The sequence below is a fragment of the Pinus tabuliformis genome, chromosome 2_1, assembly GCF_031772625.1.
Source record: "Pinus tabuliformis cultivar Carrire ecotype Pingquan chromosome 2_1, CPIR1, whole genome shotgun sequence".
In the NCBI taxonomy this organism is placed as follows: Eukaryota; Viridiplantae; Streptophyta; class Pinopsida; order Pinales; family Pinaceae; genus Pinus; species Pinus tabuliformis.
In genome coordinates this window covers 315,459,771-315,478,006 of record NC_142299.1, presented here as the reverse complement: position 1 = coordinate 315,478,006, position 18,236 = coordinate 315,459,771, and the positions used below count along the sequence as shown (strand labels likewise).

The 18,236-nt window shown below is 40.5% G+C and overlaps 1 protein-coding gene across 3 annotated transcripts in view; it reads right to left on the bottom strand.

Annotated features, from left to right (window-relative positions):
* Nucleotides 1–1,340: 1,340 nt before the first annotated feature.
* LOC149200116 (magnesium transporter, putative (DUF803)) overlaps nucleotides 1,341–18,236 on the bottom strand; it is a 173,421-nt gene continuing 156,525 nt past the window's right edge. For 2 of the 3 annotated variants that reach the window (XM_089402595.1, XM_089402597.1), the window contains 2 exons: nucleotides 1,903–2,131; nucleotides 1,341–1,796 (listed from right to left, as the gene is read on the bottom strand). In XM_089402595.1, the coding sequence (XP_089258721.1) occupies nucleotides 1,907–2,131 (225 nt within the window). In that variant the 3' untranslated portion in view covers nucleotides 1,341–1,796; nucleotides 1,903–1,906. The remainder of the gene's footprint in view (nucleotides 1,797–1,902; nucleotides 2,132–18,236) is intronic. The other variant, XM_089402596.1, reaches the window with a different exon arrangement.

Below are 18,236 nucleotides of genomic sequence, written 5' to 3'. Positions count from 1 at the left end.
TATGTTAATGAAATCTCAAAACTAACCTTATACAAAACATGGCTTAGAGAAAGAGAATATGGGGATGGACTTGCACCATAGTGAACCAGTATCTTAGTTATAAATAGCAACATTTAAAGAAGAATATTATAGTGAATACAAGTGTGCCAGGGTAAGTCATTTGTTGTGAAAACATGCATTGTTGTGTTATGAACGAGCAGGATAAAAGAAGAATGTCAGTCACACTGCTCAGAATCAATTATGAAAATATACATCGCAACAACTAGCAAACTTGCAAAGGATAGAGTGCAATATTTGTTATATACGTCAATCAAGTAACATGTAATTATATCCCACCTATATACAAAGGTGACCAATCCCTTTCTGTGTCCTCACTAGTGAGTTCTTTGAGACGTTAAAGTTATCAGGCATTTTGTCTTGGAAAAATTATATCTTCGTGGTTGTACTTGACTAAATTTGCAGTGGTTGATCCAATGCAATCCTTTAGTTGAAATGGAGCTAATGCCCTTTTCATGAATCTCATTCATGCCATGCTTGCAGCTGAGCAACAACTAGCAAACTTGCAAAAGGATAGAACGTAGTATTGATTATATATGTCAATCAAATAAAATGGAAGATGGAATTATATCTACCTACATACAAAGGTGACAAGCCTTTTCTTTGTCCTCATTCCTGAGTCCTTTGTGACGTTAAGGGTATCTTTTTGTCTTTGAAAATTTCTATCTTCATGCTTGTACTTCGACTAAATTTGTGATGGTTGATCCAATGCAACCCTTTTGTTGAAATGGACCTAATGCCAATTTTATAAATCTCATGCAGAGGCTGCAGCTGAGCATATTAGACATCCCTGAAAATATACGTGCATACATGATGTTTAACTTATAATGCCACCTTCATATGTATGTTCAAAGAAGCATATTCACTTAACATGAAGTTACACGATTCTCAATAATTTAAGTTGCCAAGAATATGTTAGGTTTAATACCACTGATTTATGTTTAACCCAAACTGAACACCCAAGACATTTCACAATTTTTCGATCTGCGAAAGCAATTAAACTATAATAAAAGTATTTCCATATATGGCTACTACGTATCGATATTATAAGGGTCATACGTACAAACGCTTCCAATTTGGGATTGCCATTGAAATTATACTATTTGTGGATGGCATTGTTCTGATGTCCCATTAAGCTTCAGGGCTCCAGAAACAGCGTGACAAACATGGACTGAAAAATTATCATTAGAAATATAAAGAAATTCCCTGCAAAAGGTCTTTTACTGCACAACATAATTCTCAAGACATCTTTGGCTTTTGAGGGCTTATATTTTAAAAATGAATAAAATTTGTAATGTTCGTTACCAAATTTCCTCTAAAAAAGATTTAAACATTACAGAAGCAGTTATATATCAGGTCAGGAGAGACAGAACATTACAACGTTCTCTTGGACTCCAAGCTATTCATTTTCAACCTTCTTTCAGGAATAGTATTACAGAACATTTTTCCACTAAGTAAATAAGTAAATTCATATTTAACTGATATGTTGTAAGTGCATATTCTAGAGACCTGCATAGATGGCAGCTCCTTTTATTGATCTCCAAGCTGAGAGGCATTTTGAATCGAAATGCTTTGATGGTGATGCGACCAGTGAGAAGTTAGAACTGAATCTTATTGGCGGATCACATATACAAATAATACACCAATGTTGAGAGGAAACCCTTATAGTTAAAGGAAATAATTGTACAAAGAATTAAGTTCTTCATGTGATACTTCTCGTTGAATAGTTCCTGCAATTCCTGGTGTTATTAAGGAAAGAGTGGGTCAACCAATGTATCTTGTGCAAAATAAGTAAAAGACAATAATAAAATTCCATCATTACCGCTTACAGTTGTTTGAACGCACATTATCACTTACAGTTGTTTGCATGCAAGACACTTGTGTCAGGGAGGTCCAAATCGTCATCCTTTTCTATGATGTCAATCCACGAAGCATTTGCCACAGAATGAAGTTTGATTGGATTAAGAGCATTAACTCGGAATCCCGTCATGCGAGAAGGTATCATAGGCATCACAAGAACTGACGAAGCGTGGATTTGATCTTGGCCTAATCCCAGAGAGAGAGTACATGCAGTCTACATTGCAATCCAGACAAATAGAAGGGTTAAGCAATGTTACCATCCCTTTGTTGAAAAAGTCACTACACTGCTCACAAAAGAATCTTAATTTTCAAATAGACATATTAAGATATTGTTTCATGTGTGCAACAATTTAGCAGAATTTATCCTTTTAAGAACGGCAAAGTAAACGAGGATAAGCATTTTTAGAGTTCCAATCCAATATCACAGTGCAATAACTGCAATACCAGATTGTAATGCACAGGCAACAGAAACAATACATCCACTGTGCTAATTTTATCATAGAATTCATTGTGAGAAAGAACAAATGCATTCCATCCAGAATTTTTTTTAAATGGATTTTGCTTGCGAAAAATGATACTGTGATTATAAGAAATGGGTAAAAAATGGATTTGGTCCAAGATCCTTGCTTGGCAAGGGCAGGGTTAACAAATGAAAATCTTATAATTCAAGGGTAAATGTATAGGTAGACTTTTTTAACTCCATAAAATGATTTGTACATACCCTGGTTAAAATAGAGAGGAACATCAAAAACAATGGTAGTTATACATCTGTTTCAAATATGACTAACTGTGTCCAAAGTCAGCTCCCAATTGAGAAAATTGGTAGCAGACATGGATAATAAGCAAACTAGAGTATGCAACCTAAGCACAAATGTTGCAATCAATATGAAGTCCATGTTTTTGCTTTCCATTGTCTATTAGAGAGGCCATAGGATTTCCAAATAACCAGTTGATTAGGTAGATATTCATTGTAATCCATTAAAGGAAGTATGATATTGACAAACAATGTTTTTACTGTGTGTGTGTGTGTATATATATATATATATATATATATGCTACTTTTGGAATTTGCATCATGTAATTATTTATAAGAGTTCATATAGACATGTGCTACAACTCTCATAAATGATTAGATGATGTAAAATACAAAAGTAGCCTTTATAGATGGGGTTATACTCAAATCATCCTTTAATATGAGGCCATATGTACTGAAATAAAACACAAGCTAAAGCCAAATGCAATTACATATCCATCTCAACTTCATCATCAACAACAAAAATAGAACAAAACGCTCGTTCAGCAGAAACCAAAGTCTGGATTGGAATAGGACGTAGCTCCAATTCTGTTTGCATCACTACAAATATCAAGAGCAGCAAGAAAGAGTTCCAAGTCTGGGTATTTTGGATCCACATCACAGTCTTTATGAAGCCCGCTTGTATATTCTTCACCCCTACGAGACACAAAGCATAGATGCCAAGCTATCTAAAATTAATTATGTTTAGAAACTAATTAGATATCATCACTAACCATTATTTAAGTGTTTTTCAGTGTTCCATGGGGATGTGTCCTCAAAGGTGGGGGCGCATTCCCCACATTTTCCACGCTCCTAGGAGGAGGGGTCATCCAAGGAAATGTTTCCCCACGTCCCCCTTTTGGGGAAACTCAAGGAGACAGAAGGGGAAATGTTTCCCCAATGTGGAGGACATATCTCCCCAAAAGGGGTGCTTGTGGGCATCCCCCCTGAATTTTGCATAAACAATAAGTTACAACTGGGGAAACATTTCCCCAATGTAAAGGAGGTGTTTCCCCAAAAGGGGTGCTTGTGGGCGCCCCCTTTGAATTTTTGCTAAAAACAATCATTTATGAGTGGGGAAGCTTAATATTCAACCCTAGATCCCTACTAATGCTATATAATGAAAATGAAACATAAAGGAGAATGTTTACTTAAATTTTTAACATTACCATTAATTGTTTCACGATGTTTGAGAGTGGTTCCAAACTCATTGGATTTCATATGGAGAAAGGAGAATCTTAGATCCCACTCAAAATCTAGCAAACTCATTGACTCAACAATTTTCATGATTTCAAAATTGGTGGGATTGCAACATTTCCATTGGATTCTATCATGTATGGGGGTATGGAATTAGCATTTAATCAAGAGCACCAAGCCCTCTATGTACCTTCATATTGGTGGTGATTGTTCAACTCCTCTGTCATGACCCTAGTAAAAATATTCCCATCACTCAAACAAAATCTTGATTTCACATGTTAAACTTTTTCTATCTTATTTTAATGCTTAGAGGGTGGTATTGATGACGAGGATTCGAAGATAGACAACAATTTTGATAATATGTAGGTATTTCTTGTAGCATGATTTTTTTTGGACTATAAAGGCCATCCAGAGCCTCTTTGTCGATGTAATTTTGGTTCAAAAATAGATTGCACTCATTGCTATTTTGGTTCTATCCACTCTCGCTATGTATATGAGAAGCTTTGCATATTTTTGTATAATGGTTTGGATTCATATGGATGCACATGAATATTTACGTATTTTTTTCAAAAATCAAATATTTATATATTTTTTAGTCTAATTTTTTGTTGGTTCCTAGTTTTGGGGTCAACTTGTTCAATAACCGGTCTAGTTTGATAACATTGGTTCATTTTCCATTTTTTCATTTTTAATTTTAACTTTTGAATCTTGACTCTATATATTGATGACCTTAGGCCAATTCTTTAACTCTTCACTTTTTACTATTTTTGAGTTTGAGTAATTTCAATTTACTATTCCAATCTTCAAACTTTAATATCTACTATCTTGCTTAAGAACTAATCAAATTCTAGAATAACAAATGACGAGTTTAAATCAATGTATTCAATATTTTACTATTTCTATTTCATTGAATCATTTATGATGTATAAATCAATGTATCTCATTATTGAATTTGAATTTGAATCATGTTTATAATTGTTAATTTTAGGTATGTTCTATGCTTAGAGCAATTTATTTCAATTTTCACAGTTAGCTCAATATCTTTTCCAAATTAGCAATCACATCAGCATTAAAGTAAACTGCAAATAGAACATAAACATAAATCGCAGAAGACAAGCCAAGACAAGAGGACACAAGATGTGGCACTAGCCAGAGACAAACCCCAATGTGGGGAAACCCTAGATCAATTCTTCTTATATGTTCTTCAATAGTTCAGCAGAGAGAGAGAGACATAGTACATATACAACAAAAGTCAACACTTTGACTTATCTAAAAAAGAGCATAGATCGTCTCTAAGAAGATGATACATGAGATAGCTAAACTCAGTTGAAGACATGCTGCTTCAACTGATTCTCCAAGGTGACTCCTTCACCTATCATTGCTCTGCACCTCGTCATCATGTTGCACCTCACCGTGTTGCACCATGCTACACCCATCATCACTACGTTGGACCTCATGACTATGCTACACACATCATACTGTTGCACCTGGTGCTGCCACTGCTGTCCCATGTGTCATTGTTGCACCGTGCTGTCACAGTTGTCCCATGTGCCATAGTTGCATCATGTTGCCACACTGTGATCCCATGTGGTATGCTAAACCATGTTGTCGTACAACATGTCTCATGTGCTTGCAGCACCATGCTTGCCATGTTGTCCATGCCTGCCATGTTGTCCATGCTTGCTAGGCTATCATGCTTGCCATGTTTTCCATGCTTGCCATGTTGTCCATGCATGCTAGGCTGTCATGCTTGCCATGCTGCCCATGCTTGCCATGTTGTCATGCTTGCCATGCTTTCCATGCTTGCCATGTTGTCCATGCTTGCCATGCTGGCCATGTTGTCCATGCTTGCCATGTTGTCCATGCTTGCTGCTATCCCATGTTTGCCTTAGCATTCCTTCGCTGTCCCATTTACTATGCAGTTGTCCCATGCAGCTCCATGCTTGTTGCTGCCTAGTTATATTGCTGTAGCTGTTGTCCCGAACAGTCAACCCCATAAGCACTGCAACCAACTTTCCTTGACCAGCAGTTAGGGTGAGGCTAGAATTAGGACTGCGGCAGTTGATCTCCACTTATTGACTGCGGCTAGGGATCTTTAGAACAGCAGCATAGGACCTGTGTTTAGGCCTCTCCATATAGCATCATAAGCAACCCTTTCTTGCACTCAAGACACCTCTACGCAGCCCTGAAACAGTCTGCCCTACCTCGGCCTCTTTTACAGCAACTCGACCCTCCATTTGCTGCGGCTAAGACCTTCTTGTTTGACTGTGGTTAGGGCTGGATTAGATCAACGTTTAGGGTTGTATTAGACCAACGTTTAGGGTTGTATTAGACCAGCGTTTAGGGCTGGATTAGACCAGCTTTTAGGGCACCATATGCCTGCGGCTAGGGCACATAGGTATGTTTAGGATAGTATTAGGGCTGCCTTCTAGGACTGCATTAGGGCTGCTTTAGGATAGCGTTAGGCTTCTTCCTTGAGCTCCTTTAGGTCAACGCATAGAACCCTTCCATCACTTCACTGGCCTGCCTTCTTTGTTGTGGCTAGGACGGCCCCTTTTCCTCCAATGTCTAGGGCTTCCACTCGTAGATTTCTCTTCCACTAAAACCCAAGACAAGTGGAAAGAAATCAAGATAGAAGTGTGTTTAAAAATGACTATCAAGTCACCTCTTTTTATACTAAAACGTTGAGCACATGTGTGGGTTATTTGGTTGCTGGCCGACCTTGACGAATTGTCTTATGACACAAATAAATTCATAACTCCATGAATACTTATTGGAATCAAATGATCTTTAGATCGATCCTACACCTCTCGATGAGAGGGATCCAAGAAAAATATCAGTTGCCATAAATAAGATGACCCACGTGGAGTTTGGCCCTAGTTGCCAATTTTAACACTCCCTCTCAACTAGGGAGAACTCCATCCGCTGATCCATTCATCCGACTGTACTATCTTTGCCATCAGTTCCCTGCACTACTCTGCTCTGCTGAGCTCTACTAAACCATGAAAAAGAAGAATTGATCGAGAATGTCTCATACCATTCTCTACTGGCCCAAAGTTAGTTCCATATGAAGAGAGTGTGTCGTACCACTCTTACTGATCCCAGATCAGTTCCAAGAGAGTGAGTCATATCACTCTTACTGACCTGAAGTCAGTTTTATTGATCCCAAATCAATATCACAAGAGAGTGTCTCAAACCACTCATACTGATCCCAGATTAGTTTCATTGATCCCAGATCAATGGAGGTCATCCTAGCATAGGGAGCACGGTAGATACAACGATGCGTCCATCAATAGTACTACTATGGTCCCTAACCCCATTTCCCTGCTCATTGGCCAGATGAGAGGTACTTCCCATGAGTCCTAGACTGCATGGGTAGGATGCCTCGACAAGAGAACCACTCATCCTGTCCCTAAGTCGCCATATGGTATCACAAGGGAAGGCTGGGCCATTCACCCTATACATAGCGCACCATTAGGGGAGGGTGAGTCGCCCTATGGTCGCTTGTTGCTCCAAGAAGTACCCCAAGCCCCCGGAGCTCCCAGAGCTCAATGCATGCTTCATGCAGGACCCTCATAAGAGGGTCTCTCAACGAATCCAAGTCATTCAGGAAAGTCACAAATTTGACCTTTCCCCAGGGCTTCGACAGAATGTCTACGACCTGTACATCAGTCTCAATGCGATGGAGCCTCCTCACTCATCGATGTACCATATCCCAGATAAGGTAGTATCTGATGTCTATATGCTGGAGCAATCATAGAATACGGGATTCCTCAACAATCGAATCCCCCCTGGTTGACACAGAAGATCACGGTGGTATCCATCATGTGTACAAACAGCTCACTGAAGAGCTTCCACAACCAAGCAGCTTCACATGAGATCATACTCATAGCTATGTATTCGGTCTTAGCGGTGCTCAAAGCAACCGTCTTCTGCTTCCTGCTCATCCAGGATATCGAAGCAGAACCCAAAGAGAACCAGCACTCAAAAGTGCTCTTGCGATCCTCCACACTGCCTGCCCAGTCAGCATTCGAATAATCATGCAACTTCACATTTCGGCAGTGTATCTCAACCCATGAGAGATTGTGCCCTGAATATATCTCAGAAGATTCTTGGCACCAATCCAAGGAGGCTCAACTAAATATGAGCCTAACATGCTAACTGCAAAACATATATACGGATGGAAGTTCACCAAGAACATCAATGCGAATGAGTTTATGAAATGCAGAGGCATTTCCCAAATCTGGTCCGACATCACTATCACATAACTTCTGAAAGTTAAGCTCCATCGAGGTAGTCACAGGCTTGCAGTTTACCATTCTAAATCTGGAATCCAACTCCCTCTTACTTTTGCAAATGAGAGGGTCCGCATCTATCAGAAAGAGGTCGTCCTCACAAGGTGCTAGTATGAGAGGTCTATCATCCACAACCTTCAAGCAGTGGTTTGGATCGGCTTCACTCCAAGTGAATCTCAGCTTCATCAGGCAGCTATCAATCCTCTCATACTAAGCCCGGGGTGTTTTGCCTCAAGCCATAGAGGGCTTTCTTCCACCTGCATACATGAGATTCCCGATCATGAATCTCAAACCCCTCGAGTTGTTCCAAACCAGTGGACTTGCTACATGAGGGGAATGGTTCCCTTGTAAGATTTTCCTCTAGTACATCTTAGACATGTACCTTCATGCTCTTCTTGAATTCAAGCATCCCTGTCACCATCTGACTCACATCGGGTAGGGTCCCATAGGTAGACCTCCGGTGTTATAGATGAGATATGTCAATTGACATGATCCGCAATGGACCATCCTACAACTTGATACAAATTACCAACCCTGAACCCATGAGAAAGAGCATCTTTGAAAATTCTATTTTCAAACACTTACCTTTCCATCGATGAATGCCACCTTGAAACCTTTGACTTCCGTTGCTGAAATGGACACCAGGTTCTTGTTGTGATCAGGTACATAAAAGAGATTTTGTAAATGAATCGAGTTACCCTCATTGAATTGGGGGGTAACATTCCCTACACCCTTTCCGGGATAGGTGGCATCAACTCCAGGTATAATCCCATGATTGTTTCCATCTCCACTAAATTAGAGAGATCACCCTTCTATACGATGAAGTGCCTTGAAGCACTACAATCAATAAGCCAGATTCCCACAGAATCTGAAGGAGAGGGCCAATACAAGATAACGCTTCTTTATCTTATCAGAAACAACATTTGATTCTTCATACCTGGGGTTCCTTGCTTTCTTTGAAGAGTTGGTTGTTTCCTTGATGTCCTACATTACCTATCATTCCTTTGATCATTGAAGATGTCCCTGGAATGATTGTTATCTTCATCAAAAGATGTGTCCCTGCCATTCGGACACTCCTTCGCATAATGGCCGAACTTATTACAAACAAGGCATCTGTCTTTCTTTCCACCCTTGGATCCATATTTCTCATTGAAGTGATCTTTATGTTGACCATCAAAAGCTTCCGCTATGCCATTCTGATAATGTTCTCTACTTCGACTTCACCCTTGGTGAATTTGAAGACGGATGAGGGACCCATTGAGCCTTTTGTCATTTCCCAACTGTCTTCGATGATTGCTCCTTCACTCTTGCTTGGGCTTTGTCTTCACCTCAACTCTGATACAATGTCAATTTTAGGTATGTTTTATGCTTAGAGAAATTTATTTCAATTTTCACAGTTAGCTCAATATCTTTTCCAGATTAGCAATCACATCAGCATTAAAGTAAACTGCAGATAGAACATAAACATAAATCGCATAAGACAAGCCAAGACAAGAGGACACAAGATGTGGCGCTAGCAAGGGACAAACCCCAATGTGGGGAAACCCTTGATCAATTCTTCTTATATGCTCTTCAATAGTTCAACAGAGAGAGAGAGAGAGATAGTACATATACAACAGAAGTCAACACTTTGACTTATCTAAATAATAGCATAGATCGTCTCTAAGAAGATGATACATGAGATAGCTGAACTCAGTTGAAGACATGCTGCTTCAAATGATTCTCCAAGGTGACTCCTTCACCTATCATTGTGCTGCACCTCGTCATCATGTTGCACCTCACCGTGCTGCACCATGCTACACCCATCATCACTAAGTTGGACCTCATGACTATGTTGCACACATCATATTGTTGCACCTGGTGCCGCCACTGTTGTCCCATGTGCCATTGTTGCACCATGGTGCCACAGTTGTCCCATGTGCCATTGTTGCATCATGTTGGCACACTGCTAGCCCATGTGGTAAGCTGAACCATGTTGTCATACAGCATGTCTCATCTGCTTGCAGCACCATGCTTGCCATGTTGTCCATGCTTGCTAGGTTGTCATGCTTGCCATGCTTTCCATGCTTGCCATGTTGTCCGTGCTTGCTAGGTTGTCATGCTTGCCATGTTGTCCATGCTTGCCATGTTGTCATGCTTTCCATGCCTGCCATGTTGTCCATGCTTGCTAGGCTGTCATGCTTGCCATGTTGTCCATGCTTGCCATGCTTTCCATGCTTTCCATGCTATCCATGCTTTCCATGTTGTTCATGCTTGCTGTTGTCCCATGTTTGCCTTAGCATTCCTTTGTTGTCCCATTTACTATGCAGTTGTCCCATGCAGCTCCATGCTTGTTGCTGCCTAGTTATATTGCCGTAGTTGTTGTCCCTAACAGTCAACCCCATAAGGACTACAACCAACTTTCCTTGACCAACAGTTAGGGTGAGGCTAGAATTAGGACTGCAGTAGTTGATCTCCACTTATTGACTGCAGCTAGGGATATTTAGAACAACAACATCGGACCTGTTTTTAGGCCTCTCCATATGGCGTCATAAGCAACCCTTTCTTGCACTCAAGACACCTCTATGCAGCCTTGAAACAGTCTGCCCTACCTCGGCCTCTTTTACAGCAACTCGACCCTCCATTTAATGCGGGTAAGACCTTGTTTGACTGTGGTTAGGGCTAGATTACATTAGCGTTTAGGGCTGGATTAGATCAGTGTTTAGGGTTGTATTAGACCAGCGTTTAGGGTTGGATTAGACCAGTGTTTAGAACACCATATGCCTGCAGCTAGGGCACCATAGGTATGTTTAGGATAGCGTTAGGGTTGCCTACTAGTACTACATTAGGGTTGCCTTAGGATAGTATTAGGGTTGCTTTAGGATAGTGTTAGGCTTCTTCCTTGAGCTCCTTTAGGTCAACGCATAGAACCCTTCCATCGCTTCGCTGGCCTGCCTTCTTTGCTGCGGCTAGGGCAGCCTCTTTTCCTCCAACGTCTAGGGCTTCCACTCCTAGATTTCTCTTCCACTAAAACCCAAGACAAGTGGAGAGAAATCAAGATAGAAGTGTATTTAGAAATGACTATCAAGTCACCTCTTTTTATACTAAAACGTTGAGCACGTGTTGGTTATTTGGTTGCTGGCCGACCTTGACGAATTGTCTTATAACACAAATAAATTCATAACCCCATGAATACTTATTGGAATCAAATGATCTTTAGATCAATCCTACACCTCTCGAGGAGAGGGATCCAAGAAAAATATCAGCTGCCATAAATAAGATGACCCACATGGAATTTGGCCCTAGTTGCCAATTTTAACAATAATACACACACACACACACACACACGAACATCCCCCCGTCCCCCCTGAATTTCCCTAAAATTTGGGATGTTACTACATGTTCCCCCTATGCATCTCTTTGTTCCTAAATATCCTCGTTCGTGTGTCCCCTATCTCGGAAACTTGGTGGAACATTGATGTTTTTAGGTGCCTATGGCCTCACACCCCTCATGGTTGTTTGAGTGGACCTGTACACATCCAAAAAAATGCCCAAAAACACTGTTGGAAAATGCCAAAATGCCTTGCAAACACCATTGGTCATACCATAAAATGTTTCTAAATCATGAAAAGACATATGTATGATATGGTTGGTAACGTTTCCCAGACATATATGGGTTTCGATGTTATTGGGTATTTCGGGTACTAGAACAATAGCTAAGTAGGCATTTCCTGCAACATAGACGTGGATTATTATAAATTAGGAAGCTAAATGCCCAAGCATAGGGGAGGATTCATATAAATAAGTATAGTTTTTGGTCTTATTCTAAGGTCCCAAAATACTTCTAATAAAGGAAGGAAGGAAAAACAACAAACTCGAGGGAATTTATGCCTTTTTTGGTTTGCAAATGTAATCATGTGCTTTGACTTAAAGTTAAGGGAATTCTAATATGAATCATAGGTTTAGTTGGATGATTATCTGTTTTTGACTGTATCCTTATTCCCATGCTTCACCTGGGCGGTTATACCTTTGTCCCTAGTCCAGTGTGACCTTTCCTAAGGCCTTTCCTTTCCCCTATCCAAGAGGTGAACAAATAGGAGGCACTAATTGATACAATGTGCCCAAGGTAATCCATACTTATCACTTTCCATCAATTCTTTATATCCATTTCCATTCTTTGGTTTGATTGTCATTTGTGATTGATACTAACAACCTTTATCCTCATCTTTGAGTAAGGGCCCAAAATATTTTCCCTTAAGAGGTTGATACAACTAAAATAAAAATAAAAGCATATATAGCAACAAATGAAAGAAAATGTAAAATGTAAATATGGTTCGAACAATTAAAAGTGCATGGATAAAGCCTAACATGAGTTGTACCCCCTTCATTAACCATCACCCAATTCTTAGCATACCGTGCTCTATCTAAATAAAAGAAACTTATGAATGTCACAACCACAATGAACAATTAACCGCTACATCCTTAAGCAATATTGGAATGTATCAAGCAATTTGGTTAGCCAATCTATGCAAGGAAAAAGAAAAAGCAGGTGTACCAGAAGGGTGTCAAAATAGGCCAAGGAAAAGTGTAATTTAGGCCCCCACGGTTGCTCCTTCTTCACATCATTACACTCAAGATGTTGGATCTCATTGAACTAGTACCTAGGCAATGTTGTATTTCTTGAAGTCTTTCCATTTCCATGTCCACCTTTATCACTTGCACCTATGGATTAGTGTCTTCCTAGGAATTGTCCTTCCCCTTGGGATTTATCATTTAAAGCACCTAATAGGGCTATTGAATATGTGAAAATTTCATCTATCACAGCAACTAGAAATTATTTTTCTAATTATTAAATTTATTTTATGTCTGCTACAGCAAATATCAAACAATTCACACTGTGATTTTCACAAATAAACTGCGGAAGAAAATAGCGTTGGAAGCTGAGAAAATACTAGCACACACACAATAAAAATGACACCATTATTTTTGGACAAATGTCCATGAAAAAACCCAACTTGGGAAAACCGGTCCAAGAGATGGGGGTTTTTATTATTAAGCAACAATAAAATCTGAGTACAATCTATGGATGCCCAACTGGCAATCCAAACAGCAAGAAAACCTGGCCAAAATTATTTAAAGGAATTTCCCTTCTCCACAAGCAACCACGACACAACTTCCCATCAGAAAATTCGTCCTTTTGGACCCTCTACGTCAACCTCTACGCAATGCTTGCATAGACCATTAGACGTCTAAGCCCAAAACTGCCTCTAATGAAGTCGTTTTTCCTGTCTCTGTTGAGGAAATTGATTCTCTGACCCTCTGGAAGACTTTCTCGGCCTCTGGAAGTTGAATCGATTTTTCCCCCAACCAAATCAAATTGCTTTTCTGAAGCAACTGTGTAGTCCTCAGTGTTGCCTCACTGGGAATAACTCGGCTTCCTTGTTGCCTTTCCGGATCTGGGAAACTTCCTCCAGATGTCTTTGCCCCTCACTGTCTCTACTTCCTCACAAAAGCTCGAACTCTGGCAACTAACTACTGCTACTCTGAAAAATCAAATTCTCCAAGTGACTCTAGTGCATTCTCCAAGTTCCCATCGACTTCTTCTTATAATCCTCTGTTGGAGCACCAAAGACCAAGATTAGAACTTAATCAAGGGCTAGGATCATCTTGAAGTCGATCTATTTGAGTTTCTAGACTATTCTCACCTTGACTTAATTAATTCTGGTTAATTAACCATTTTTCCTAACTTTAGACTTAGGAAACGTTAGTAATTTGGTTAATAATCTAATTAAGTCATCTCTAGGTGGAATTTCTAGAAACAATTTCTGGGTTTTGGAAATCTCATGTATTCTAGCCTCTCCACCAAATTTCGTGGCTAGAACACATCCGATGCTACAAAAACTAACACTTCCTCTTAGCGAGGATTGTGTTCTCTCTAGTGTTGCACACTCTGCCACAACACCTTGCCTATGTATCACCTCCTGTCACGCTGCTGGTGTCTGGCCATATTGCCCACCAACCACTGCACAACTCTAATGTTGCATCTGTGTTGTTGCTGACGTTGCCAACTCTGCATCTGCACTACAACTTACCCTCATTTGTTGCCGCTACAACTGCAACTGAGAAGCATCCAAAACACTGAATCAACTATGTTCCGTATGATGCATCTATCTCCTGAGTCCTGACTGCTACTAGCCTCTGCACTGTCACTGAAGAATCTGCGCTGCTACTAACTCTGCATTGCTTTCAACTTTGCACTGCGCTCCCCAGCACCTGACTGCTACTAGTCTACAACTGTCACGTTGGTACTGACTGCCTCAACTACCACTGATCCATCCTGCTACTAAATATTGTGGACCCTCATAGCTAAGTAATGATCCATGAGGTGGAATCCTCAAGGACCCTTCCCAATCTCTGTAGCTCTCTACGGCTACAACTCGAAATCACCCCACCTGACTCCTAGAGGTATGGCTACCATCATCGCGTAGTCTTCCTCCAACCTGGAGGACACCCTATCTATCTCAGCATGTGCTCCCATCTGATCCTGCTTCTCCTACTTGTCCTTCTTCTTGAGAGGACACTAGGTACTGTGGTGGCCAAACTCGCCACACCTGAAGCACTTGACCTTAGATAGGTCATTTTTCTTCTTCTTCTAATCCCCTTGCCCCTGGCTAGGACCCTTTGATGCAAGAGCCACATTCTCCTCCTCCTTCACACCCTTCAATCCGCTGCTACTGCTGCCACTGATGGAGCTCTTTAGAAGAGCTCGCCTCAACTCCTCTTGCTGCAAGTCAACCCACATTTTGTCCCATCCTGGTAGCATATCTCTACCCAATATACTTTGGATGAAGACTTGCCAATCCTCTGAGACACTGTTTAGTGCCAACCGTACTAGCTCTGAAGGTTGAGGTGTTGCCCCAACAGCTGCAAGCTGGTCTCAGACCTCCTGAATCCTAGTGAGAAAGGGATCTATGCCTTCCCCCTTTTGCATCCTGATGCATCTCATCTTTTCTTCCAGGAACATCTTTCGCTGCTCGGAAGTACCCTGGTATAGCGTGGAGAGAGCATCCCACATCTCTTTGGTCGTTCCCTTGGCCGCTATATGTGAGACTATATGATCCTGAACTCCATCTTAGATCAACCACTTCGTCTTCGCTATTTCCTTCTTGTATTCCTTGAGCTAGTCTACATCCTAGAGAACTGCCACCATATTATCTATGTAGGCTTTTAGGCCATATTCATCTAGAAGGAAGGACATCCTAGCCTTCCAGATGACATAGTTGGAAGCTCTATCTAACATATCCTGATCTCTAAGCCAAACTATGGCCATCTCTAAAACTGTCGAAAACTCCCTCTTTCCCTTTGCTTGGTTGTTGCTCTGCTATTTGCACTTCCTCCTGAAATGCGCAAATCTGCTAGCTGCTACTACCAATCTGCCTAGAAAAATCGAACTTCTGAGACTCGAAGTTCCCTGAGAGAAATTTTCCCTTTATTGTGTGCTTTTCTCTTCCACCCAGCATTGATTCTGCTACTGCAAAACCCTCTATGTCCAACCAAGGAATCTGCTCAATGAAAATTTGGGTTGTTGTTGCTCCCTCTACCTGTTGGAATCACTCAATCTGAAAATTCAAATTTTTCTGCCTCTACACTGAAAAATCGAACTTCCCCAAGCAACTCAGCCTGCCTGGCAATGGACTGCGCTACCTCCAGGTATTTCGACCTGCTGCTCCTACTGAACAGCGAAATTCTCTCTTTCGCTTCTGAGCTTCTCAATTGATCACTCACGCTCTGATACCATGTGCAATTGGAAATTATTTTTCTAATTATTAATTTATTTGTTGTTTGTTACGCAAATATCAAATAATTCACACTGTGATTTTCACAAATACACTGCGGAAGAAAATAGCACTAGAAACTGAGAAAATACTAGCGCACACAATAAAAATGACACCGTTATTTTTGGACAAATGTCCCTGGAAAAACCCAACTTGGGAAACTGGTGCAGCAGATGAGGGTTTTTATTATTAAGCAACAGTGAAATCTGAGTACAATCTATGGATGCCCAATTGGAAATCCAAACAGCAACAAAATCTGGCCAAAACTATTTAAAAGAATTTCCCTTCTTCCACAAGCAACCCGGCACAACTTCCCTTCAAAAAATCCACCCTCTTGAACCCTTTGCTTCAGCCTCTACGTAGTGTTTGCACAGACCCTTGGATGTCTAAGCCCAGAACTGCCTCTAATGAATCGTTCTTCTTGTCTCTGCTGAGGAAATTGATTCTCCGACCCTCTGGAAGACTTTTCCGGCCTCTAGAAGCTGAATCGGTTTTCCCCCTAGCAAAATTGAATTGCCTTTCTGAAGCAACTGCACAGTCCTTTGCGCTGCCTCACTGGGAATAACTCGGCCTCCTTACTGCTTGCTGCCTCTCTGGATCTGAAAAACTTCCTCCAGATCACTATCTCTGCCCCTCACTGTCTTTGCTTCCTCACTGAAGCTCAAACTCTCTAGCAACTGACAGCTGCTACTCAGGAAAATTGAATTCTCCAAGTGGCTCTAGTGTATTCTCCAAGTGCCCATCGACTTCTTATAATCCTCTGTTGGAGCACCAACAACCAAGATTAAAACTTAATCAAGGGCTAGGATCATCTTGAAGTCGATTCGTGTGAGTTTCTAGACTTTGCTCACCTTGACTTAATTAATTCTGATTTATTAACCAGTTTTCTAAGTTTAGACTTAAGAAACATTAAAAAATTGGTTGATAATCTAATTAAGTCATCTCTAGGTGGAATTTTTATAAATGATTTCTCGGTTTTGGAGATCTCATGTATTCTAGCCTCCACCAAATTTTGTGGCTAGAACACATCCAATGCTATAGAAACTAACAGAATAGCCATCCCAAACTTAAGTGTGGTAACTTGCTTATCAATCATTAGCTAGAAAGACATTTGAAGGCATGGCTTGTATGAAGTATTTTGGTACCCCTAGCATTAAATATGGTCCACTATGATAATTTAATGGTTTCTTCACCTAATGATGTCGATCTCACTTGATCTTTAGGTATGCCTCAAGTGTTTTCTTCGATATGCATTAGATATCCCTTAAGGGATGAGTTAGCACTTCTACAACACCTTAAAGAAGACGTCTAGCCTAGCCAGGAGAGCACTTATGACCTTCCACCTACGACATTGCCTCCAAAATGATGAATATTGGCTACTATGTAACTCACACATGGATGTATGACACCTTATACACCTCCAGATGCTAAATCGCAGAGCACAATGGCTAGGACATTGCCAAGATTGATTATGTGCGCCAAAGGGCTAGGATGCCCCCAGGTTGTCCTTACGCCTTCTTGATCAGCTCCGCCTTGTTCCATGTTGAAACTGGTAGCTCGAACAAGTACTACTGCAGTTCCATGTTGAAACGGGTAGCTCGAACAAGCACTACTGGATTAGCAGTGCTTAGCATGTGGAAGTGTCCCAGCAACACCCTCTAAGTAGCGACACTTTATAAAGTGATTTTATAGTGTACCTTTTATACTGAATGATTATAAAGTGAAAGTGACTTTATATTATAAAGTTGGGTCACTTAAGTGATTTAAGTGATTTCAACGAGAGATTAAGTCACGTCCATCAATCTCGTGGACCAAGATCTAATCTTGACCATGGAAGATCTTAAGGTTGGTTATAACCAATGTTGTGAACATCGCCATCGGGTTCAAATCTGCAAGAGTCCGGGAAATCAAAAAATCGTAAAAATCGGGGAAATATCGGTAAAAATCAGAAAACATTGGCAAAATCAAGATACCATCAAAAGATCGGTAAAAATCAGCAAATATGGACTAGGTCAAGAAATCGTGATTTCGAGATAAAATCGGGATGTTATCAAGATGTTCACAACACAGGTTATAACCATTTAGAGACATAAAAAGAGATTTACGAGGGTGAAGACACATTTTTTACTTCATTATGAGCATTTAATGAAGTGAGAGAGAGAGATTCGTGAGGCTGAAGAAAGAGAGAAGGGGAACCAAAACTTGGTGCAAATACCAAGG